The 25,353-nt window shown below is 42.6% G+C and overlaps 1 protein-coding gene across 13 annotated transcripts in view; it reads right to left on the reverse strand.

Moving 5' to 3' along the window:
• Nucleotides 1-25,353, reverse strand: part of EXD3 (exonuclease 3'-5' domain containing 3) — a 301,765-nt gene that overhangs the window by 172,970 nt on the left and 103,442 nt on the right. For all 13 annotated transcript variants that reach the window (XM_074846186.1, XM_074846185.1, XM_074846189.1 and 10 more), the window contains 6 exons: nucleotides 24,962-25,129; nucleotides 15,310-15,363; nucleotides 14,626-14,765; nucleotides 13,717-13,817; nucleotides 6,608-6,681; nucleotides 3,793-3,831 (listed from right to left, as the gene is read on the reverse strand). In XM_074846186.1, the coding sequence (XP_074702287.1) occupies nucleotides 3,793-3,831; nucleotides 6,608-6,681; nucleotides 13,717-13,817; nucleotides 14,626-14,765; nucleotides 15,310-15,363; nucleotides 24,962-25,129 (576 nt within the window). The remainder of the gene's footprint in view (nucleotides 1-3,792; nucleotides 3,832-6,607; nucleotides 6,682-13,716; nucleotides 13,818-14,625; nucleotides 14,766-15,309; nucleotides 15,364-24,961; nucleotides 25,130-25,353) is intronic.

The raw sequence follows: 25,353 nt of genomic DNA on the forward strand, positions 1-25,353 counted from the left end.
TGCACAACCACTCCAGCGTCTCCTCGTCAAGCTGAGGCTGTATCCTGGGGGTGGCATCAGGGCCCGAGAGCTCCCCGGCAGCTCCCTCCTCACATCGATGGGCACAGCTCCCATGTGGAACGGACCAGACTTGAAGGGGTGTGGGTAACTCCACGCAAAATGGGTACTTAGGCACTGATCAGCCAAGCGGAGTCTAGAAGGGCACAATTGCAAGATCACTCCCAAACCATCGGTGAGAACGCTGCACACTAAAAGTGGTGCAGCAGAACACCAGATCCTTCTATTCCCAAGCCTTCTGTTAAACCAGGAGAATTTCAGGTCACCAAAACACAGGTGTCTGGTGTTATTTGAGATGTCCTCGGGCTTCAGCTGCCACCTGAGAAGGGAGTGCTCCCTGGTAGGTCCCATGTCGTACTGCCAACCTCGTGCAAGTATCTCAGATACTATCTGACATCTAAAACACTGGCAGAGGTGACATTTGCAATCAGAGTTGCTTCCCCACTATGCTCCTCATAGATATTATTGTTCTATGTGTGTTCACTTTTTGAAAGCTTGGCAGATGATTGAAAAATCCCTTCAGTGCTTTTTAGTCTCACAGTGATTTTGTCCTGCAGAATTTCCAGGGAAACATCAGCATTCAACAAGCCCCTCTTGCTGCTGGCCCCGTGCTCTCTGCAGGCGCGGGCAGGACGACCCTTCCTGCACCCATCTCCTCAGTGTCAAGTATCGGCTGTTCTGTGGTTGCTCTACCCAACCCTACCATCGTTATGCAGCTGATTAAAGCTATGAGAAATATGAAGCATGCAGAAATGGAAGCAGAACGGCACAAAGCAAAGCATACAATCCGCTCATGCCCTGCCTCTTTTTTTCCTGCCTATCTACCATCAATATCCTACACACCTTCCCCTCTGCTTGTGAAGACAGGCACTCTCCTGCGTGTTTCCATACAGCTCAGAATCAGTTAGGCAAGCTAATGAATAGCAATGCAGCTGGCACTGTGCGAGAAGAGTACTCTTCCCCTCCCTCTGCCCTCCAGGTATCTCTGCTTGGAGAAGATGATACAAACGGTAGCTCTCCTCCTGGGCTAACCAGGCTTGCCAACAGGCAGTTGTGATGAGGGCAGTTTCCCTAGGATATGAAGACGTTTTGATCCCTTTGCTTTCCCTCCTGCCTCCTCTGCCTGCCTACGGCTGCCATCCCTGCCTGCACAGCCACAGCCTGGACAGTGCAGGCGCTGGCAGGCAGAGGGGGCAAAACCAGTTTGCTACAGGGCTGGAAACAGGTTCTGTTGGCCCCACAATTAACTACGGAGTTTCTGCCTTTTGTAGGAGCAGTCAGGCTCACACCTTCGATTCATCCCACAGGGCAGGAACAGGAAAATTCTGTACTTGTACTGCTCAGGGCGAACAAAAAGAAATACGAGCCCAGAAATGTCTATGGCCTGCCATACTGAAATGGCACCACTGAACAAGAGAGACACCACTTTCAGCAGGGCTCTTCATATCTGCATAATTTAAGTCTTTTGTTATGGCTGCAGCACAGAATTAAACAAAAACGTAGTTTAAACCCATGAAGACTTTCAATCTCCTTGGACTTAAAATTGAAAAAATGATCCAAAAATTCAGGCCGAGAGTTTGCTGTTGTGGAGTCTTTTGGGAGTGTTGGTTCCCATTCCCCCAGGTGACCCAGAGGGTCAGAGGATGCATCCCATCCTCTGCTTCCTACCCAGCACAATATGTCTTTAATACTGCATCCCCAGGCAGAACTTGGGAGATACGAATCGCCTGAGAGCCTGAACTAAACATCTCAGTAGGACACACAACACCAATGACAACTCTCTCCAGCTCCACAAGGTGCCTAATGGATTTTTTTTGTCAAAACATGTCAGGTCATAGGTGAAGCTCTGAATGGAAAGTTGAACCTTTCCTTCATGTAAAGTCCAACCTTTCAAAAATAATAAAGTCATGGACAACCTTAGTTTTTGCACTGAAAACCAAAACTTGCTCAGAGATTCCTCCTTTGTAACTTCTCTTTTGTTCAGTGCAGCCACGCTGCCAGCAGTGTGAAGCAGAAGCCTACCTGCACATGCAATTATTTTGGTTTCCTCCAGATGCATAGGTACAGATTCTAATCACTTTAAAGTGGTGCCAAAGACAGTAATCTCTGATAGCACTGAAAGTCAGGACTGATAACAGGCAAGTTTAAGCATTACTCGTGTGATAATTACATAGTTGTCAAAAATATATAAGTTGGCAGCACGCAGAAGACACAAAGTTTGGAATACTTTGGGAAAGCAAAGACGACCTGCCACAGTCCATCATGCAGTTGGGCTCTGTGTAGATCTCTAGGGTGTTGCCTTACCAGGCACCAAAGAAGCACTTTTCAGAGAGCATCTATTCCCAAGCCTGCTGTCTCTACAAGTGACTGACATGATCTGCAATCGTGTATGTTGACTGGGAGGTTTTTCCCACTACCCACCATAGCATCAACAGAAACTCCTTCACTGTGTACACCAAAGTACATCCAGAAGTTGTGATGAAGATGTCTGCCACAGTTTCATGGCTAACCCCACCTTGGGTGTTGATCCAGCGAGGCACTTGTGCTGCCTTTAAGCTTGTAAGACTCGAAGAGATCCCTGAAAAGTTCTTTCACTGGATAAGTTCACAGAGATCAAGAGGCAAGACCCCTTCCTTTCCTCACAGAGTCTGGCCTCTCACATGGGTATGATAAACTACACACACAAGTTGAATATTCACCATTGAAAACACTCAATAGGTTTAACAGTTGACATGAGGTGCTACTCGGCATTTTATCAATGATCTCTGTCTTAAAAAACACATCCTCATGCCTTTTGAATTGTTCTTTTCCCTGCTGACCCATGAAAGAGAGAAGAACCATCTCATGTTTAAAATGCAGTCATTCTGCTGGTGTGTACGGTGCCTAAGATCTCAGATGCATGAGGTCATTAGCCATTAGACTGGCCTGTTACCACTCAAAGGCCCACACTGACCATTCAATTTTCAGAGGAAGACTCTAGCTGATGGTCAGAAATTCTTAATGGCTGCAGAATTCAAACTGAGAGGAGTTACAGAAAAGGAGCAAACACTCACCACGGGGTTGCAATTCCATAGGGATATCATGGACACATAAATAATCACTAATGGCTCGTCACCATGGAATTTCTTGATATTTCATTGTCACATATGTATTTATTGTAGTATCAGGCCAAAATGTGGTTGCCTGAACTCTCCCATTTATACACCAAGAAAAAAAAATACTGCTACCCTTCTTCCTGTGTTATTAAAATTACTTGTGTCTGACAGCACAAGACACAGAAGTCACAACATCTAACAGTCACCTCATAAACCTGTTGAAACTTATCAGAGTAGAGCACGCAGGGGGAATCCAACTTTTGTCCTGATTTACTCCCACACCTGGTTAGCTGCCCGAAGAGAACTCCCTTTTCCCCGCTTCTTGTAATTAATCAACATAAATATTTGTAGTGTTCACTTACAAATAAGTGCATGAAAGTAAAAGAATGTACTTGATAATCTTATCTAAATGCTCCAGCCAAACCAGAGCATTTTTAAAGACATAACAGGAATTAAAATCTAAATTTTCTTCCTTGCTTTTCCCTGCATGTACAATTTTGCTATATGCTTAAAAAGTCATGAGAAAGTGCAAAATTGTAATAGTAGGACTACAATATCCAGAGCTGGATATTCTGAACATCTTAAAATAATCTCCAAGCAAATAACCCTGAGAAAACGGTAGAGGGAAGTCCATACTCACCTGAACATGATCTGTCCAGTTCTCCTGAGTCATGGTTTTCTGAAAAGACAAAATTACTTCTGAGCCATCTTAGAAAAGGGAGAAGGTTACATACAGCAAGCTGAAATTTAACACAGCATCTTACACACTGGCATCAACTGTGATTGAGGAATGCATTCTGGAGCACACGGGAAACCTCTGCTTCTCATATGTCAGCAGCCAGGGCATGGCAGAAAAACACAGCTTAGATGAGGTAATTCAGACAACTGTTACGCTACAGCACATACAACAAAAAAATTCATATGCAATCAAAGTACACAGGCCATGGCAGGCTCTTATCCAGCAGTGGCCTGAACTCTCGTTATCACCCGGAGCTGGGTCCTGGGCTCATTTGCAGAGAACTAACCACCTTCACAAGGCTTTGCAAAGTGCAGCAGCATTTCTGAATGCCTCAAAGCTCACATGGTGCTCTTGCAATGACAAAGACATCACTAAGCAAAGCTGAAACAGGCCATTGTCTGGTGGAATGCATGGATCATCGCTGTTGCCTTTACCTCAGATTTGCAATATGTCCAGAGACTGTTCACCTCAACAGCTAGCCCAGTGGAGAGCCCTCCCCATAGGCTCCAGTAAAGGAAGTGATCTCAGGGATCATCTGCAAGGCTGAGCCTTCAGTATACAAAAATACACTTTTCTCAACAGCCAAGTCATGAAAAATCCTCTGGAATCATGAGGTCTGGGAAAGGAAACTGATAAGTTAATATCCCCATTCCAACGTAGTTCAGACCCAACTCTGGGGAGAATCTCGGGATGGGACCCACTGTCCACCCCACCAAGAACACAGGCTGCATGAGATGATCAGCCACCGAGGCCTGAGCCTCACCCCCACTTCTGGCAGAGGTAACAGTGATTACTAGTGCCACTTTTATGGAAAGATACAAGAGCAAACAGTGAGTAAGAGCCTCAAAGAAAACACCTTTGAGATATACAAGCATGTCATTTAAATACTAGTGAAATAAAGGAGCCATTTAACCAGACCTAATACACAGCTGAGAATGGTAAACAGAGAACACCAAAGAGCTCTCAGAAGAAGGGACTGTGTCCAGAAACAGCTGCCAAATGTACCTTAATGGAAGTAAATGGCCAGCTTGGATACTCCAAATACTCCAAAACAAAGGAAACGGAAGGCTGGAGAGAGCAGAACACCAGATCAAGAATCCACTCCACTCTGCTAAATAAATACACATGGATAAATGCTTCCTACTCTCTCTCTGCAGATGACCAAGCTCTCTAGAATGATGTCATCCGACACTAAAGCTTTGGGATGCAGGATGCTGAAATGCTTAATCCCTCCCAGGTCTCCTGTCAGTGGAGCAAAGACAGATCAGAGGCTTCACTGATGGATCAGGAGTTCTTGGAGCTGAACTGGATGCGCCAGAATGGTGTCATCAGATCCCCACCACTCAATCCCATCTTCACGTTCAAAGTGCTGGGGGGCGGGGGATCAGAAAAAATGCATGCTTCTGCCTTCTTCTGTCAGAACATCAAACGAATCCTCTTCTGAACAAAAGAACAGACACTTCTGGAGGAGGTGTCTCATTTCCTGAAAACTGTCTCTCTGAAGACTGGATCAATAGTACCATAGGAACATCTGAACAACCTGTTGAGCTCTTTTAAAACTCTGTTAAAAAAGCTTTTTGTATCTACAAGGAGAAAGTTTTCTATGAACTGCAGATGAAATACCACTCCATGTTTGGCAAATACAGCTTGATAGTTCAAAATTCAAAAAATGGAAACATTTCGCTACGATATTCAGCCACTTGTGGTCCTTGTCCTTCACCGTCCAACTGATACACCTGGATACAAGAAGTGCAAGCTGTTTTTTCTAGAAGAGGCAAACCAGAAACTTACTCTCAGCTGGTACAATCTGTCTCTAGGCACAGTATAGTGATGAATCAAGACCATCAAGAGAAGCACCAAAATTGCCCTGTTAACAAGGAGAGAAACGGGCTCCCCAATGCAGTGTGCTCAAGAGCATCCAAAGGGCAATGACTTGGCTCAGTACACTCATGAGAGGGAAGGAGAGACCACAGTCAAGTAATTCTGCAGACAGTCAACCTCCAAGCTGCCTCCTAGAAATCTGCTCTTTAGAAAGAATTAATTGCATCTTCTTATTTCTACAAGCCCTCAGTGCCAGGGCAAGTATCAGAGATTTTGAAAAGATAATTTGGAGGCTGGACAAAAGTAAAGTTAGTTCCAAGAGTGGTTCCAGAACTGAAAGTACTACCATTTTGCTCAGCAGTAACAAGGCTGTTAGCACAAAAAAACTTCAGTGGCAGGTTTGGGCCGTACCTATCAGAGCCAGGCCACAAGTACCAAAGCAAAGTGCCTATAAAGAACACAGTAACGTGGAATGCTTAAAACTAGTGTTCTTAAAAAACCCCAAATACCCCCAAAACCAAAACCACCACAAAACTCTTTAGCTACTCTGCTCCTGCTTATTTGAGATTTCTGCAAGAAAGTGAACATATGCAGAGTGCCCCCTGACCTACCTACATGTGTCTCAGATCACTGAAGAGGATGCTGAGGGGAACAAGCATCCAGCTCTGAGCAATCGTGACACCCAGTCATTAGATACGAATGTTCACACAAACTATTCAGTCACAGAAAAAACAGGTCCAATGGCAGATCCAATGCATTTCTATGCAATAATAATCACAATGAAAACTTGCTCATATACTATCAATACATTTTAACCACATCAATTACGTTATTCAAAAAGCAAAATAAACAAAAAGCCTCATTCACACCCATGCCACACAATACAGAAACGTACCTCAACAAACCTCTTGTAAAAGAGGTAATGCAGAGTTCTCAAGTGCCGCTGATTTATGACATTAGGGCAGAGAGCTAAAAGAAGGAAAAAGACATTTAGCTGAACTTCCTTGAAGTTTTATTGTCTAGACATTACATTTTTCCTTCCCCAATTTCAAACTGTATGTGGAAGGCAGGATGCCATCACACTTGGAACAATGACAGACAGACACACACATTGTCAGCTTATCTAAACTATAAACTTATTTACACTTTCAACCATAATTAGAAATTATAATCCTTGGCTACTGATATCTCTGGTTCTACCACCCTTGAACGATAAGATCCACTTGTTAGTTCAATATGCTCCACAGTCAACGACTTCACACCACCTCTATGTCTCTAGAGGCTGCATTCTTTCTGATTTAATTGGAACCTGTGCTGTTAACCCATTGAAGCAGTTTTGAACATGTTACCCAGGATGTAAACTTGTGGCTAAAGTTTATTGGATAAAATATATATCCATGAAAGAGACTTCATATCCATACAAAGAAGGAGGTGACTATTGTTTTGCTGAGCTAGCAAGCAACAGTTGTTGTTATTATTTTTATTACTGTCATCTTCATTAGATATGTCTCATTACAACTGCAAAAAGCAAGATCTTCACATAGCAATGAGAGATAAATGCAGAAGATAAAATACATTAACTAGGATTAGCATACGTATCTGTCAGTTCTTGCTAGATGCTGATATGCATGTACAGGGAGAGATTTAACCAAAGCCTTCATTGGGGTTTCAGTGGCTAAAACCATCGTGCACGTAGTCGGAAGGAGCAGGACCAGCAATCAGAAATGGTGACAGAAAATAGTAAAGTGAAAATTCTCTGCAGCCTCCCTTGAATCAGTGTACACTGGGAGGAACTAGTGTTACCGACCCAAAGGGCCTTGGAGCTTAGAACTCTCCCTGTCCCACACACGGCATGGCGAGGGTTAAACTCTGAGAGAACGAAGAAAGATCTCTGAATACCAGACCCTGGAATCAGGGATATGAATTGATGTACCACCGGTTACTGCAGCTCCTCAGAGTCTCTTGAAGCATCACTTCATAATTTGAGCTTTTCCATCTCAAATAGAAATGCTTAAAGTTGATATTTTTAAGTTAATCTTCCACAGTGCGACAACATACCCTGAGGAAATCATTGCAATTATCCTGCAGGATATTATCCCAATAAGTACAGTGATCTTCCCTCCGGATATTATCCCAATGTCTGGAGGAAAGATCATCAGCTCATATGATGACACTTTAAAGAAGGTAAAATAAACATCAAAATTAATACTATTACCACCTGAATTAAAGATTTCAAAGCACTTCAGAAAGAAACACAGTGTGACTGCTCTAGGCCACCAAAAAGATTCACTGAACATTTTCTTCTGTGAGCTTCTAGAGGAAACATCCAAAGCACAGTATTTGACAGAACTGAGGGATTTTAAGTGCCCAGCTATCTGTGCGGAAAGTAGGACAGAGGAACACAGATGGACTGAACATTTTTGAAGGCATTAGTGACATTTTGTATTCTGACAGGGCAAAGGAACTGAGTTTGAATCCAATTTTCTATACTTTATTACAAAAAACAGATTGAAACAAAAAATTAATTGAAAATGTGAGAATGAAAGGTAACTTGATAAGAGACAATAAAACGAAGAGTTCAAAGCTCTTAAGAAAAGGAAGAACAGCAAAATAAAAACAAAAAAATGGACTTCAATAAACACAGAGAACTGGCAGGTAAGATTTCATGTGAAAATAATTTATAAGGGGAAAAGGAGTTAAGAATTGCACAAGGCAATGGAAAAATTGGAAGTGAAGTAAGAGACTAACTGCTAAATCAGAAGCTTTTATTGATCTCAAACACAAGAAGGAAGTTAAAAGAATGTGGAAACTGGATCACACACATACAAAAGAACAGCACAAACACATAAAATCAGAAAGCCCAAAGTAAAATGTGAGATGCATGTACCAAAAGCCATAAAGGCAAAAGAAATTCCACATAGCCTTTTGGTGGAAAAAAAAAAACCAATGAAAAAACAACAAAAATCTAATGGCAGGGCTAGAGAAGAACTGGCATAGCTTGTATAGGAGATGGTAAACCTTTCACCTTGGAGGTCTTTAAGAATAGGTTCCACCTTCCGTGTATATCAGAAATGCCAGCAGGAGCTCCTTTGGCGTTGGGGCAGGAGGGTGACGCAGGTGGTACCGCAGAGTCTTTGCCAGACCTCTTCCCTGCAGTTTCATGACCATCTACACCTTATATTTGCAGAAATCAAAGTGCATCAGGGCAGAGCAACTCAAGGTCGAACACTTAGCTGAGCGAACAGGAGTCTGAACTCAGATCTCCTGAGCCAAAACCAATGTTCTGTGGGTCAGAGTAAAAGACAATGTCCTCAGCTTTTCAGAACAGGAACCATCCTTCTATTCGGTGTTTGTATAATGGGGTTTTGGGATGATGACTGAGTAGTGCAGCACGAGTGGAATACAAATGGTATAATACTATGAGAGCACCTCTCTGGGCATGTGTTAACTCTTAACCTGACAATAGTGCTTCATCTGAACTACATTTTGCATCTGGGACTGACTCAGAAGCAAAAAATCCAGTCTGCTCTCAGGCATTAGCAGAGAGTTAATGGCTATTAGCAACAGAGAGGAAGTAAAAATGAAATCTATTTGTCATGCAGGGTATGAAACCCGCAATACACACTTATTTCACTCATGTAACATCGGTGAGACATGTCTGCCGGGGACAGGGTGCAATATATTTTTAGGTGTGGTGCGTGGCTACCACTCCCAGGTGATACGCGATGCCTCCTGAGCTGGGATGTCCACCCAATCCTCTCTTTACACTGCCCTGAGAGCTTGACTTCCATTCACAATGAGACTCCTTCACCCTGTCCTGGCAGAACAGAAGGTCCCAGACAAAGCATACTTTGTCTGGGGACAAAGTAAAGGAGCCTTTTTTTAATAAAATCAGGGTACCTGAAACGCTAGAGGCTTTCACCCTGGTATTGCTGGGGAATCTGATGAGAAGCGAGCCATGCATTAGTCTCTCAGTGTATTATGAGATTAGTCCCTATGTGTGAATTAGTGGAGGGTAGGGCAGGATTCAAGAAAACCTCTTTTTGTTGTAGCCTCAAAGATGCATTAGTGCCTCTCATAAAATGTTCTGTGCCTCTACAGATCAGGGTCAGCGGTCCTCAGAAAGGAAGGTGAAACAGCAGAAGCCCCAAGCTACCCCCAACCCCCTGAGCTACCTGCTAGTTTTGCTGTCTGGAGGAAGAACAGAGAGCACAAGGGTTTTGGTCTGCACCTAAAGGAAAAAATGCTCTACTGTCGTCTTTAGACATGTGTCTGGATATGATGAATTCATGTTCAGAACTTCAAGGGTGGTGTCAGCTTTTCCAATGAAAAGCTTGGAGCTGCTGGCCAGCTTGTCTGGGTCTAGAGCAGATCATATTCTACTGCCTGCACTTCAGTAGACAAAAACGTAGCTGGGAAGGTAAGGGCCAGAGAGGACCCTGGCACGTTCAATCCCCTTCTCCTTCAGCACCTTGACTCTGCAGCCACTGCAGCCTCAGGAGTGGATGGCTCCTATCATCTGATGTCTGAGCCTAGAGGCTCTTCTCAGTCACAGTGCTATGTAGAGATGTGTTGGTATTTAATATGAGAGCTAAAAAACTGAAGGAAAATCCCCATGGAAGTGGGGGGAAACAACCCTTGTAAAGCAAATGTAAAGGAAAGGAATAACCTTCTGCCCTGTTTTAACACAGAAAGGGTAAAAACATTTAAAATTTCCTCCTTCCAACTCTACTCCTGTAGAGTTCAACAGTCATTCCTCTCTCTCTAACACTGCATCTTTTGCAAGTGCCTAGTGTAGACTCCCACGAGTCCCTGCTGGAGCTCTCCCTGGTGACTGCCCTGTGATGTGCTCGCTGAGCTCGCAGACCTGATGAAGTCTGAGGACAGTTGTGACTTACCTGAGCAGAAGCACAGCCTGCTGAGCAGCCCTCGTCTGCCCTCTACTGCCCCGTCACCAACGGAGTGATAACGCTTTATCTCACAAATCAGTTCTGGGGCTTAATAAAGAAGATTCACACCAAATTCAAATTGAAGGTTAAAGCAAAAAGGTAACCTGGTGGTCAAATGAAGAGAAACATTTCTCTTCGTTTATGCTAAAAAAATGTTTAAAGACTATGGTAAAAACTATGTTCATAGTGTTCAAAACTTAAGCTAATTTATTACACTGCTACAGGATGACAACTGTTAACTGTGCATTCAATTACCATCTCTTCTCTATCAACACCACTATTATCTGCTTTATTGTCATATAGGCACTAAGACCCAATATATGAGGTCACTTGTACTTTTCAGAGTGTCTACCTCATACCCAATGAATTTTCAACGAAAAACGCCACTGAGCTCTCTGTGGCACACCGGCTGTGCAAAAACACAGCAGAAAATAGACTCAAGCATTTCAAACCTCGGTAGGGTCTGTTCCCTCATCTCTGAGAACTGTTTTGACTGAAACTTGCATTTATAAATCTAAGTCAATCTCACAGGGTCTTCAAAGAGTGTTAAGTAATTAGCCTACAAAGCTACAGGCTCGTTAAAGCAGAGCATACTGACCCACCTGTGAGAAAAGACTCTATAAACTTCAATTTCCTCAATCACATACCATTCCTGCCCAACTTCTTCCTTCCCCAATAGAGCTAATTACATGGAATCTACACACAGTTTATTGGGACACCTTTGGGACTCAGCAGAAAATCTTCCACTTACCATGCACTGCTTTGTGTGTTAACAGGAACACTGGAATACAGTTCAGAAAAAGAAGAGATGGACTAATCTAAGATGATGGCTTTTTTTTCTCCCCGAGGTTCCAGATCCTTTTTATATTGGGCCACCTCTTACCTGGCTCTGAAATTTAAGACTGGCAGTTCCAAGGAGTGTTTCAAATCTTAATGGCTGATCAACACCTAAGTTTTGCTTAGCAGGCAGTGAAACTTACTGTGAGTGGATAAGAGTGAGCTCGGGTAATGAAATATGAAAGTAGATTTGGAACTGCAAGAACTGAGTCACATACAAGTTTGCCTTCTCATACCAAGAAACCCTGTCCTCCTCCAGTCTTTCTCACCAAAAGCCACTTCCCTCTTCTGCTGCTGCTCTCAACCTCTTTCAGCGAGTAGGAGTCATGAGTGAAGAGGAGATAGATGACTGCGGCATCGAACAAGCCCACAATCAGGTTAGGTAACAAGAAGTGTGAGTTTTACCTCACTGCTAGCTTTTGGTGGAGCTGTTCAGAACAAGAGAAATGAGGGGATTTTTAATTTTTATGTTTTACCTAACCTGCTTCCTTTTTGTAGTCTTTCCTCACAGATTTACTTCCACTAAAGAATAGAGAAAGAACACCCAGAAATTCAGAGGAAGGGAGGGGAGAGAGGTGGGAAGAAAAGGAAAGCCACGTTATTCCAGCTGTCACCAATTCCTAATTCAGTTCAAGCAGGATGAGCACTTAGGCAGAAATTCCTCCGTAGGCATTCATCCCCTCCCAAAGCATTTCAAAGGAGAGTAAGATGGCCAGCTTAGCAAAGCCTGAAGTCCTGCTCTGAGTTACATGGGATATTACGTAAACAATAAACACCTACATGGGTCTATGAGAGTCATCCAACACTGGTTTTAACTGCCCCAAATCTGGCATCTTGTCTAAATCAGTAGTGCACATCCCCCCTCACATCAATAGAGGTGGACAGCACCCTCCAGCAAGTGACTGCAGACACTGCAGTTTTTACAGGATAAATCACTCTTTGGAAGCCTAGGCAGGAATGGGATCTGTATCTTCCTCAAAGACCCTCCTCACCAGTGGATGTGTGGTGGAGACCAGCAAGATTTGGCCATTATTATCAGCAGCTTCAACACCTGGGACACCATCACCAGGCTGAGGCACACTACCATTCCACAGAGAGCACCTGAAATCAACAGCTACTTGCTTCTCTCCTAGTTGGGTTTTTTCTTCATTTCTCAGGATTTTGCATGTGAACAGTTATATCATTTCATCTCCACAGTTAATATCATACCCTTGGTGGATCTTTCATACGGAAAGGGGAACAACTCAGTTCTCTTTACAGATCATAAAAGACAATACAGCCTACTGAATGACCAACCTTGTAAGGGAGGAAAAGTTACTGAAGACTAGTAAACTCCTGGGAAGGTTTTAGATTTTAAATAAATCCCCTCCCATATGTCTCAGCTTTCACACCAATGTGCTAAGTTCAATTATATTTACTTATCCTCCAGTGAGGGTTTGTAAGGATTATCTTATTAACTTTTGAACACCAGTCTGAAGATGTGAAGATTAATATGCAATATACTGTTGCTGCCAGGTGTAATAAACCCACAATTTGTGGTTAGAAAACACTTTTGAGTCCAAGAAAAGAGAGTTGCGTATCTTGGACTGATGATGGAAAGCTTTGCAGGGTAAAACCTAAGGTCCCAAAGAGAAGAAAAAAAGATCAACAGTCCCCGCTAACAACCAAAGCAAAACAAAGCAGATTTTGTTAGATAACTGGTGGTGAAGCAGATCTATTCAGTGATGTAAAATGTGTTACTTCTCTCGGAAGGCTCAAAGAGCCTTAAAACTCCCCACCGCCAACCCTAGTTTATGCAAAGAATACAAAGGGCTGTGTGGCTCCTGATTCCCCAGGGTTATCTCTTCCCAGCTGACGGACCCGTAACTCAAGAAAACAGATCCCCAGATGAATAATGACCTGCCTCTTCTGTGAGTGGAATGGAGTCATAACTCAAAGCTGACCATCATGTGTTTATGTAGAGCCATTCTGAGGTCAAGATTTATTTCATATCATGGAAGAAGCAGTCTATTAGTCACAAGCACTTCATTCTTCGACAGCACAAAGTGATAATTCCCATAACCTACAAGCTTTGTCTTTCAATACCATTAATTAAACCCTGAAACTCCCCATGATAAATTACAGCAAAGATTCCTTGCTGAACATGGAAGAAGACAAATTGACTTCATCTGTTCTTTATTGCTCAGATAACTCCATAACATGTTGCAATATCACATACCTGGATCTACGTTAAATCGGTCCAGGAGCCTGAAGACCAGCTTGCTTAGCATTTTGCGGTTAAATTTCTCTGGTTTGTACCTGGACAGGCCTTGATATTGACTGCAAGCAAATAAACAAAATCAGAAAGAAACATCTGTGGAATCACCTAAAGTATGTTTCCCAAATAGTAGATATTTAACAGTAGAGGTGTTAGGGTTTGCTAGGTGTTGGCAAGAACAGTCCCCTACCTTTTCCAAGTTACAGCAAAAAGCCGACAATACAACCACAGAAATTTCCCAGTCAAGTCCAGAGGCTTATTTTTAAAAGTAAGACAAAGCAAGCGTTTCCTTCTCATCTTTTTTTCAGAACTAGGACTGCAACTATTGCATCTACACCATGAGTTTGGCTGTACTGTTGGCTTTGTGACTGACAGGAGCTATTCTAGTGAGAGGCAATTTATAAATTAAAACTCACACGACTATTTCATGAGCACATGAAGGTTAACCACTTGCATCTCTTGATTTTCTGCCACTTCATCACAGTATTATCTTCCTGCAAAACCTGTACAACCGATACTGAAACTCACCCTCATCTGCAGCAAAGCACAAGAGTCTGATTGCTACAACCTCCTGGAGGAAGCTTTGATATTGTTATATTGCTAAGATCTACTGCCCAGGTTTCATTTTGCACTCCTCTCTCCTGGCAGGAACGGAGCATCTGTCAATAGGAATGATACCTCTGTCTTACGGGCTGAGGTGTCTGAGAAGATTCTGGCACAGACACCAGAATTTCCCCTTTCTCAGCTGAAAAGTAAATATATTGCACTCCATTACACTGAGAAATGATCTTAGCTAGACAACCAGAGAACATACTGTTCTCTGACAGCAAGTTGGCTCCAGCTGTTTAGAAAGTCAACAAGCGTTTCTACCTTGTGATGTCTCTGATATTAAAACCAGGTTCACACCACGTGTCCAGGATCTGCAAGAGCTTGCTCTGGAGCTCAGGATATTCTCCCACATAATCTTCCACCAAGTTTGTTTTATCTTGGAGCAGTAGCGGTGTACACATCTAGGAGAAGAAATGACATTTAAAGCACTGTGCCCTGCCTTTGATCACCGTGTTCTGCAGACTGAGCGCTGCAGCAGACAGAAGGCACGGAAAAGGTCCATGACACTGCGGGCGGACACCTGGCAGAGGGCTGGCCCATTCCCCGCTGCTCCGACATGGCGAGCAAGTCACAACCCCCCTGCTTAATCAACCAGTGCTGCCTGAAGTGGGATGTGACATTTTCAACACAAATATTAGCAAAGCTTCAAAACAGCAAAAGCACTAAACTCCATCATAGTGATAACCATTTGTCAAGAACACAGCTAGAATTTTTTGTAACAATGACTGCAGCTAAAAAACCACTCCGGTAAGCTCTAATGGGGTCTAACAAAATACACGGTCATTTCCCCAGGTGTAAAGGTACATCAGCAATGCAGCAGTTACTTTTTGGGAACAAAGTAACGCCTCAAGTGAAAGGCAGCACAACTTGGAGGGCCTTGATGGATCTCCTGCTTAACAAAAGGTGGATCTGATGACAGAGAAGCCTGCAGAGGAAATGACTCACCTTCTCCACATCTTGATCTGGCTGTAATTTTAGCTTAATACTCAGTATGGCTGCCTAGAAAACACAAAAAGTTGGGTATTTAGGAGAAGAACAACACAGTGGATGAATGGGCATTATTCCAAAGTGGAGTATATATGTTATTACAGAAATTTTTAATGTCTTAATTATTTCTGTTAAATTTTCAAGTACAAATCATATAAACCTTTGGCCAGGTACATTCCACTTAGATATGTACAAAACCACTCCTGGCAGAGTTGCATATTCTGAGCAGCAGCATACCCTGGAGCAAAAATTGAAGATCAAGTTGTCTGGCAGAAAGACAGAAAGCAAAGTGCTTGGACCAAATCAGCTAAGATGGTTATTTTCTATCAATATGATTGCAAAAAACCCTGGCCCACCACACCTTTCTGAGTTAACTTTATGCATCTTGTTGTGCCTTTTAAATTTTGTAAAATGACTGCATTTTGTGTAAGCAGGTCAAGATTTAAAAGACCTTGAAATCAAGAGGTCTTAGTTTTTATAATTTCTGCATAGCTCCACATCCTGAAAGTGCTAAGGTTCACCACAATCAGAAAGATGGTAAGAACTGTGTTTTTCCCTTTTGTGGTATCTACAAATCTTTGCTAAGCCAAGACCTGCCACGTTCACAAATTAACTCCAAATCAGTATCTTCTGCAGATGAGGAAACTGCTGTGGTGAGCTGCAGTAACTCAGGCTGCAGGAAGAACTGGTTCAGCCATGTCTATCCTGTCCCAGCCTGGTGATTACAGAAGTGTATTAAGATCTAACTGTGCGTTGCTTGGGAGGCATATGAGCTAATTAGGATTTTAAGCAGTTAATAGTGTCTAATTTCTGTAGTGTGTGAGAATACTTGGATCTCAAATATAGAATAAGCATATAATGGCTTTCTGTAATATAGTGTATTGTTCCAGTAAATAGAGTAATAAGAGCAAGGAGCCCTCTAGCACATTTATGTGTTAGTACTGACGTAATTGTGAACTAGGTAATAAGGATGTTTTACATGAAGTGGCCTTCTAATTACTTTGCAAAGTTAGGCTGTATTTTCCAAAACGGTTGTAAACAGTGTTTGAAAACACAACATCTCTGACCCTACTGCAGCGTGCGTGTAACACTAAGCAACAGCAGAACAGAATATGTCATCAGCTGGGTTCACCAATGCCTGTTTAGTAGGATTAGGATAAAACCAGTGTGCTAGGGCTTAGAGGAAAAGCCCTTATCTTCAACAGGTTTCTCTGCTGTCTGTGATTGATTTTGCTTTCAGAGAAAGATCATGAAAATGATGGATTTGTTTGTCAAAATAGTTGCGTTTTAGAACAGCGTTATTTGTTAGAATATGTAAACAAACATAATACAGTAAAAAATGTGCATTCCCTCCCCAAGAAAACGCAAACCCCATCATTACACTTCACCTGCCCGAAACCTTTATCAAAAAATTTAACCAGAAAAACAACCTAAGTGGAGGTAGGAGCACACCTTGAAACAACATTTTCTGTGATCTCTCCTGGCATTCAAATGACCCCTCAACTTAACTCATTACTGGAAGCACATGTTCTGCAGACTCAGCCAAGCAACACAGACAAAACCTAACAGCTCCTCCGAGCATCGCTCACAGCAGAAGCCATGGATTGCATTACCTTCTGGGAAATTCATGGATGTATTTCATCCACTGCATCAAAGACTGAGTGTACAAAAGCAGACAACCAAAACACACAACGTAAGTTCAATCGTTCAATCTTACTGTCCAGAAAGAACAAAGTTACCCAGTGGGAAAACATTTTTTTTTCTGTTTGTTTTGGTTTGGGTTTGGTTTTAGGGGGCTTGGGGTTTTTTGGGTTTTTTTGTTTGTTTGTTTGTTTTCTTAACACAAAACGAACACTGTGTCACTGACAGTCCAGGCTTCATCTCAAGAGAAATCAGCACGAGATTTAAGCGACAAAAGCAGGAACTAACATTAATGCAGTGACTCTATGCTACAAACCAGATACTGAAAGGCACATTATCATTTCTCAGCCCAGCTAAATCTTCAACCAAATCTCTCTTACACCAGACTTTATAACTATTCCACTTGTTTAGACACTAATACGCTACTCTGCTCCACAAGCATCAAGTCCCTTTTTTCTCGAATTATCAGATTAACGTCACAAAGTTCAAACTGAGTAATTATTCCCAACTTGTATACAAGTTTAAGGCTGCTACTTCTGTTTCGGACCTGAAGAAGGGTTTTGGGTCTCCAAAGCTTTGGCAGCTGGTTTTATTTTCCTCCCAGCTACCTCATTTTGCTGAATGAAAAAAAAAAATAATAGAAGACTTGCAACTCAAAATCTTCATTCAGCATTTGATCTCATTAGCACCTTTCATTAAACAAGTAATCTGTTAGTTTTAACATGCAAGCATACAATGGTTTCCATAATAGCTTTTTAATGTTCACATGCATGTTCAGATTAACCTAATTGCAAACTGTTATCTAAATGGCATAGTTTTATCTCCATCTCTATTAACCATACAGGTGACTTAATCAGATGAACATGCGCCGTGTCAGGTTAGGTTTTCCTCTTTTACTGAATGTAAATTCCACCCTGTACCAAAGGGTGTAGAGCAACGAATATTCATTTAGCCAAATCGTGGAGAGACATCACCTTCCAATGTGGCAGACCCAGCTCACACCACCACCACTGCTGCAGGTCAGAGGAACTTCAAGCAAATCACACAAGCTGCTTTTTAATATCATTTTAACATCACCCAGCTAAAGCAGGTGACAGAGCAGTCAGGCAAATTGTGCTGCTGGCAGAAACTTCCCACAGCAGGGAACACCATCGGCAGCAGGGCAGCAGCCTCGTCCATGCACAAAGCCAAACGTGGAAGGAGACGCATGACCTGGGTCCTAGGAACAAACAACTAGGCTGGATTGCAGGGTGTAGTTACATGGGCTGGCGGGCTGAATAGCGAGGACAACTGAGATAAAATCAGTGTGTTTACAATAGGAATAATAAGAGAAGAGATATGAGTAACTGTAATAAAGATGAAAGTGTTTGGCAGCTGTGTCTGTGGTCTCAACTTAGGGCTATTTTAAGATTTTGTTTTGTTATTATCATGTTTTGAATTGTTTCACTCCACAAACAAGTTTTGTGCAAAACGACCCTATTTTTAGCAGTCTGTTTATAGATGATAAGATCTCCAGAAAAGCAACACCTCATTCGCAGACTCATTTTGTAGTTAGAAAACAGACACTTCAACTGGGCAGACAGCATGCTGTAACTGAAATGGTGAGAATCCCCCTCCCCACCCAAGAAACAGGCTTTTCCCCATATGCAGTGCTGCACTCTTCAAGCTGTGCTGGAAGACTAGCCAGGGTGGCTGGAAGCTAGCAATCATGTCAGCCAACTGTAGAGCCTCAGACTCAGGTTGGATCAGCAGAACAACAAAAATCCTAAACAGCAGATACCTCCCCCACTTCACCAGCTGATCAGTAAGAGTGAAAAACCTGGCTATGACACGGGAACATGGAAAAGCTCTGGTGACATAAAGGTATTGTCAGCTTACCAGGGTCTACTTGCCCTCCCTCAGACTATAAAGGGAACATGTAATAGTCTTGACTGGTGGTACAAGTAGCCTTTTTCATAAAAACACATTTCATACACAGAGAGTTTCTAGCACGTAACCTAATAACAACTAAGAATCAGCATCACTAGCATTACTGCTACACATAAAAGTGTCTAACCTATACTAAAACCCTCCTGCCCCAAATCATAAGAGAAATATGAGAAAGGTTGCTCCTCTCTTGCCTTGCACCCCCCCTTGTGTACATGGGACAGGTACATGATGAAGCCACTGCTTAGTTCAGGAGAAAAGGTGATGACCCATTGCCTGATTCAAATCCCATCAAAGTTCGTGAGTCTTCTCATTGTCCTCAGGGTGCTTTGGGTCATTCTTTGATTTAATTACGGTGAAAGCAAAAATCATATTTGGACATTTTGCAGTAACTTTGTTTCCCAAGGACAAACACCTAAAAATATAGCAAAGGAGGGTTGGATGAGGACGGGGAAGAATTCAAAGCTGGACAATACTACATTAAATGATATCTAAAATGCATGTAGGTGCATTGACCATAGGTTGGGGGAAGTTACCCAAACCTGACGCATTCAGCCAAAACCACGAGCACCAGACCACTCTTACAGTCATGCGACTGCAAAAACAAGAGTATGGGAAAATGGGGAGTGTTTTGAAGTGAACACACAAGCCCAGAGCACCCTGCACCAATACCTGATTCTCTCTACTTGTTTTGAATGCAACTGTCTCTGTCTCATCTGAAAATGACTATTCTTTCCATATACAGTACGAAGTGCAGGAAGCCACACAAGATCTTATCTGCAAGGGCATGTGCACTTGGGTGGTGTCTACGCTGACAATTTAGGCAATTCTCCCACGGTGGGGTTAGATCAGAGGAATAACCTTTTGCTAGTAGCACTGTTTGGAGTGATGATGCGGGACAGACAAATGGTTTCTGATGACTCCTGCATTACTTAGCTTTCCTGCAAGCAAGTTGGAACAACACAAAGGTAAATATGCCTGTGCCTGATTTAGTGTAGTATTTCTGAATCAATGGTGAAGGAATTTCTGAAAACCCATAGAACAGACCAAACAACAGAACAAGACTTTGCAAAGGGGGATCCAACGTCAACTCCAAGAAAATCCCAGTGATCAAAGCCGGGATACATAATAATGATAGAAATACTTGAGTAAAAGGCACACCACATATTAATCACTGGGAACATCTGTTTTGTGTTTTGGAGTCACTCATTTCAAACTTGTGGCTAATCAGCTTTGCTCAAACTCTCAGAGCGCATCACTGCATAATGTATGACATCAGGTTAGATGTTTAATTACTTCCTGCTTAAAGAGCATACAATATACACAGCTGTCTTCAGGAAGATCTTCAGACACAAGAAAAAAAAGAGGTTTCCCAGATCTACTTTCAAGAGGGCATAAACATATTTTATAAGGAGTGAGACCTTCAAAATGAAGTAGTGACAGGTTATTCATACCTAAAGAATCTGAGATAGAGGGAGAGAAGTAAAAGTCAAGGTTGGAATATGTGTGTGCACAGGTGAAGGGAAGAGGGAACTGAAGCAAACACTTCTGTGATTTGTCTTCCTCAGGTCACTCAGTTTTAAACCTCGTTTAACTGGTCGGTGCATCCTCACAGATGAGTGATCCTCTAGAGCACTGCCCAAGCCATGCACCTTCACCAGATCCTCCGGATCCAGACTCTATGGCTAGACCTGCTGCACATTCACACCTCTTCTCCAAGAGCCTGCCTGCTTGACGAGAGCCCAGAAATGCTGGCAGTAAGAGCAGAATGCTATCATCTGAGTTATTGTTTCCCAGCAACACTCAAGCATCACCACTTCACCAGACAGATGCCCACAGCAGAGGCGGCTCCAGAAGACGTGGTGTTTGGGAGCAGGCAGCAGAGTGCTCCATGGCCCATGGGTTGGCTACCTCTGTTCTGGAGTGGCATGAATCTAGTAGGCAACGTGCCATTAAAGCTGTCCTTTAGCAGTAGATTAAGTTAATAGGAAAAACGGGTTGAGACTGACATCATCATCTTTACATGAGAAACATCCTTTGTAACATTTTCCCTGTTTTTCTTACTGATTATTATTTTTAATTTAAAAGAAACAAGAACATTCAAATGCACACACTTCAAAATACAGTAAGAGTTGAACAAGCCTTTGTAATTAGGCTGGAGAATGGGAGAAAGAAGCAGTATCAGAGACATTTTCACTGTCCTGAGAACAGCTCAAAAAGATCAGAGTGAAGAAATCCAAAATCTGAATATCCATTAATGTGCTCAATCAATATTAATCTGTATTGACAGCTTTGCAAGAATACACCACGTGTACTCAAGCACTATGTATGAAGTAGGACTACAATAACATCACTGAAATTGGTGTTCAAAACATCACTACACTGAAAATTGAAGGTCATATTGGCGATTGAACTATGCATCTCTACACCTCAGCATATTTGTACTCCTTTAACTCTTTAGTCAGCCATCCTTTCTACCGAATTATCAGTACTGTACATACTACAGTGTGTATTGCTGACAACCTTTGAATTCTGTGTCTACAGAGCTTTTTCTCTGTGTAGTCCAATTTATGACAAATTTTAACAACTGAATTTTAATAGATAAACCACATTACCTTAATTGAAAGAGCAAACATTAACTGAATCTGACATACGGAATCAACCTTCATTATTTGTAGAAATTAATAGATGAAACGTTAGTAGAGAAAATATACTCTGCTTTTGAAAACAGAGAAATCTGGATGGATAACAATCAAAAAAACTATTAAAAATTAAATAATCCCTGTCTCACTAATAGCTTAGTCCAATATTCTTATTTAAGAACCAAACTGTTGAAGGGCAGAAAAATGCTGCTAGTCACCAACACAGAGAAGTTGGAGTGGGAGCTCTCTCAGGCCCAAGAATATTTCTGGTTGTCAGAGGCTAAAAAGATTATTTATTGTTTCCTTCCTAAACCCAGCTCCAATGCCACCTGTTCAGAATTTACTATAAAGCTGTTAAACAAGACGAGAACTTTGATGCTGACTGTGAAAACAAGTTTCACTGTATCTGACCCGAGCAGCACTCACTACCGATCCAGAAGCAAAGGAATTTGATTTTTTTCTTTAAGCACAGCTATCTTTTTACCTTTATAAGCTGTTTAAAAAAATGTAAATAAAATAACTCAGTGGACAATAGAGGGCATTCATCCCACAGAAAGACAGCCGCCACCCTTAGACATGAAATATCGCAGCACATTAAGTCATGAGACCCCGCTAATCAAAGCTGACAGGGCACTGAATGTGATTTCTGCTGAGACTTAGCGATATCATGGGGCACTGAAGCATGCACAGCCTGCCAGACTGCCCCTGTTCATGTGACAATGGCTTTTATTCCCGAAAGGGGCCTGCGAGTGACAAGAGTCCCCTTTGTCTTTAGGCTCCCGCATTCGCAGTGCAAGAGAGGTTCATTCAACCAGCCCCAGACACTCTTTGAAAGGCTGAAGTGTAACATAAGATGACCATGAAACACTAGCTTGCCTTCTGCCTACCCCTCATTCTTCTCAAGCACAGCCTGGCCTATTCAGGGCCTCTCCCAGACTCGCTCGCACTGCATTACCCCCGGTCTGCTGAATCCCCGCATTGTCCCGGCCCCACCAGCACCATCGCCCTTCCCACAAAGCCCTCCACCCCGCAGCCCCACCAGGCTCCAGCGCGGCCCGGGACAGCCCGGGGCAAGGGTGGCGTGGAGCCACGGCCCGTGGCTTCAGAGGACTTCTGAGAAGGGAACAAAGCTGCCACATTTCACCTGAAACTACCTGAGCGGGAATGTTAAACCCTTCTGTCTCTTCATGTGGGCCATGACGAGCAGACCCGGGAGCCCCTTGCACAGCTCCAGAGCACCATGCGAGGCCCTGCGCTGCCGTACTCCTCCAGCAGCTGCAAAATCCATTCACAAAAGAATGGATAAAAACCCCAAACAGGCCAGACGCCTCAAAAACCCACTTACATGTCCCTGCTTTTTGCTTTACCTCTCACTGTTATCAGCTTGTTTTCCTGCATCATGGGAGCACTAGTGCCATCCGCTGGCCAGCGCTCCCCATCAGGGGCCTCCTCACCACAGCTACTATTTTACGCTGCTAAATCAGGACAAAGTTACCTCCACCTCCGCCATCTTCCACCAAACCCACCACCACCTGTACACAGCTGATGATTTTCCTGCCGCCCCACGACACCTGCACCCTGCCCCGTCAGGCGCCCCCCCAGCAGCCCACTGCAAAACTCCTGGCTGCTGCGATTCACAAACCAGTTCAGCTTTTGACCAACTCTACTAAAACAAGGCATACAGAGAGGGCCAGATGTGCTTCAGAAACAAATAACCGCCATGGGTGTTCCCAGGGATCTCTGGGATCTCATTTTCTGAAGAGATCTTTCTCTAAAACCTCTGTGAGGGAAAGGAGCCTTAACCCACCAGGCAGAGCTGGGGACCTCCATGGTTTGCACACCACAGTAGGAAATGCATCAACACAGGCAAGGGGAGTAATGTGCTCTAGAATAAATGTCTGCTGTCTTACTGGAAATACAGCAAGAAAATAAATAATGACAGCAAGGATTTATAAGGATTTCTGTCCTTTCAGGCGAGAGACAGAAAAACCAAAAAGTCCTACATGTGAATCTGCTTTACTTCCCCATCTCAAAGATGGGGAAGAGCAGGACAAACAGACACGCCACAGCCCACTGCAAGTGCTCAAAGCCCTAGTTCCAGGGTTTTTGGGGTTAGTTGCTGTGAATTTAGGTATGCTCAGTCCCCACAGGCAGTAAAAGATTTCCTGTTATTCTTGAAGATAATTCTATTTATCCTTCTGGCAACAAAACAAAACTAGAAGAAAGTAATGGCTGAGGGTAAGCAACAGTTGAGGTTTCCTGTTCTTCACACTGAGAATGACTAGCAAATGAGCTTTTCTGTGGAAGAAAGAACAGAAAAACAATTCCACCAAAAAATAATTTAGGGCTTTCCAAAACCAGATCTAGAAAGAACTGTATTTCTAATGAAAACAATAAATATCTCTGGAACCAGGAACTTAAAAATCACATTTGAATATAGTCAAATCCTACATGTCAGGATTTTCAAACACTCATGTTCAAGAACTTATTGAGCAAAAGAGTAAGTTTCAAGCAGGTACCTGTGAATTTCTAACCAAATCTGAAATATCCTTGTTGATTTCTGTGAACACTGAAACAAGAATGGAATTCCAGATCTCACTTGGGAATTTGGCTTTACTGAAGAATAGGATTTTAAAAATGCTTTTTGATTTTTTTTTCTTTTGCTAAACAAGATCAAGCTGTTCTACACCATTGAACTACCTTACTTTGAGAAAAGCAAACCTATGTTTTTGCCTTTAAAACAAAACAAAAAAAGGCATTAACAGTATCGTAGTTTGCTCGCAAGGCTACCAAGACATCATGGTGATGCCAGAGATGCTGCAAGCGCTCTAAACCACAGGGTAAAACATATCAAATTCTGGTTTGGTGAACTCCTGCCAGTGTCAGCCGCTCAAACTAGTAACACATTTTGAATATGAGCCTCAAATAGTAAAAATGGCTTTAAAACTCCTCAAACTGAGAACCCTTTGGTTAGGGTAAATCACATGGGAACAGAGATTTTCCAAGCCCTCCTCGCTGCAGGCAGACTGGAGATAGCACAGCATGTCTATGACCAACTACTAAAATCCCTTATTTTCTTGCCAAGGACAAGGAAAACAAAAAAGAACACAACCATCCCCTTAAATTGTCCAAATTAAACCCTATTAACCTATTACTTTCAAAGGTCAAAAAAGAGGTGGAGGAAGGATTCACTGACGTTCTGTACTCAGCCATTAGAAAAAATGAGGTTGAACACAGCCTACTCATGTACATGGGAAGACCATGCTAAGCTGTACCATTCACAGTGTGCAGCTGCTGTGATGAAACGGAATTCACATTGAAATGCATCCAAAAAAGGACACAGACATTAACAGAGAACTAGAGAGCTGGGTAGGTAAATTTATTTGAAAGACATGACCCACCTCTTTGTAATCGCCCTTGTGATAAAGATGACTGACATGTCCAAGCAAATAGTTCCGGTCTGCTGTATGGAGCTGGTAAATGCTAATCAGAGGGTCAAGAAGATTAGCTGGGCACTGGGCTAGTATTCTGAGTACACGGGCCTGCAGCTTCTCCAGCTTGATGCCAGACTACAAAAAAAAAAAAAAAAAAAAAAAAAAATCAATCAAACACAGATTTAGTAAAGATGGCTACAATTCAATGGCAGTTGAAATTGCAGCTTGTTTAAACAGTGGAATAAGCCAATTCCTTGGGATGGGATTCTCCAATTTCCCCATGGAGTCTGCAAGCAGAAATCAGAACAATATGATACACATTTTTTTCACAGCATCCAATTTAAAAACATTAAATGTTT

The sequence above is a fragment of the Strix aluco genome, chromosome 20 (assembly GCF_031877795.1).
Source record: "Strix aluco isolate bStrAlu1 chromosome 20, bStrAlu1.hap1, whole genome shotgun sequence".
Lineage (NCBI taxonomy): Eukaryota > Metazoa > Chordata > Aves > Strigiformes > Strigidae > Strix > Strix aluco.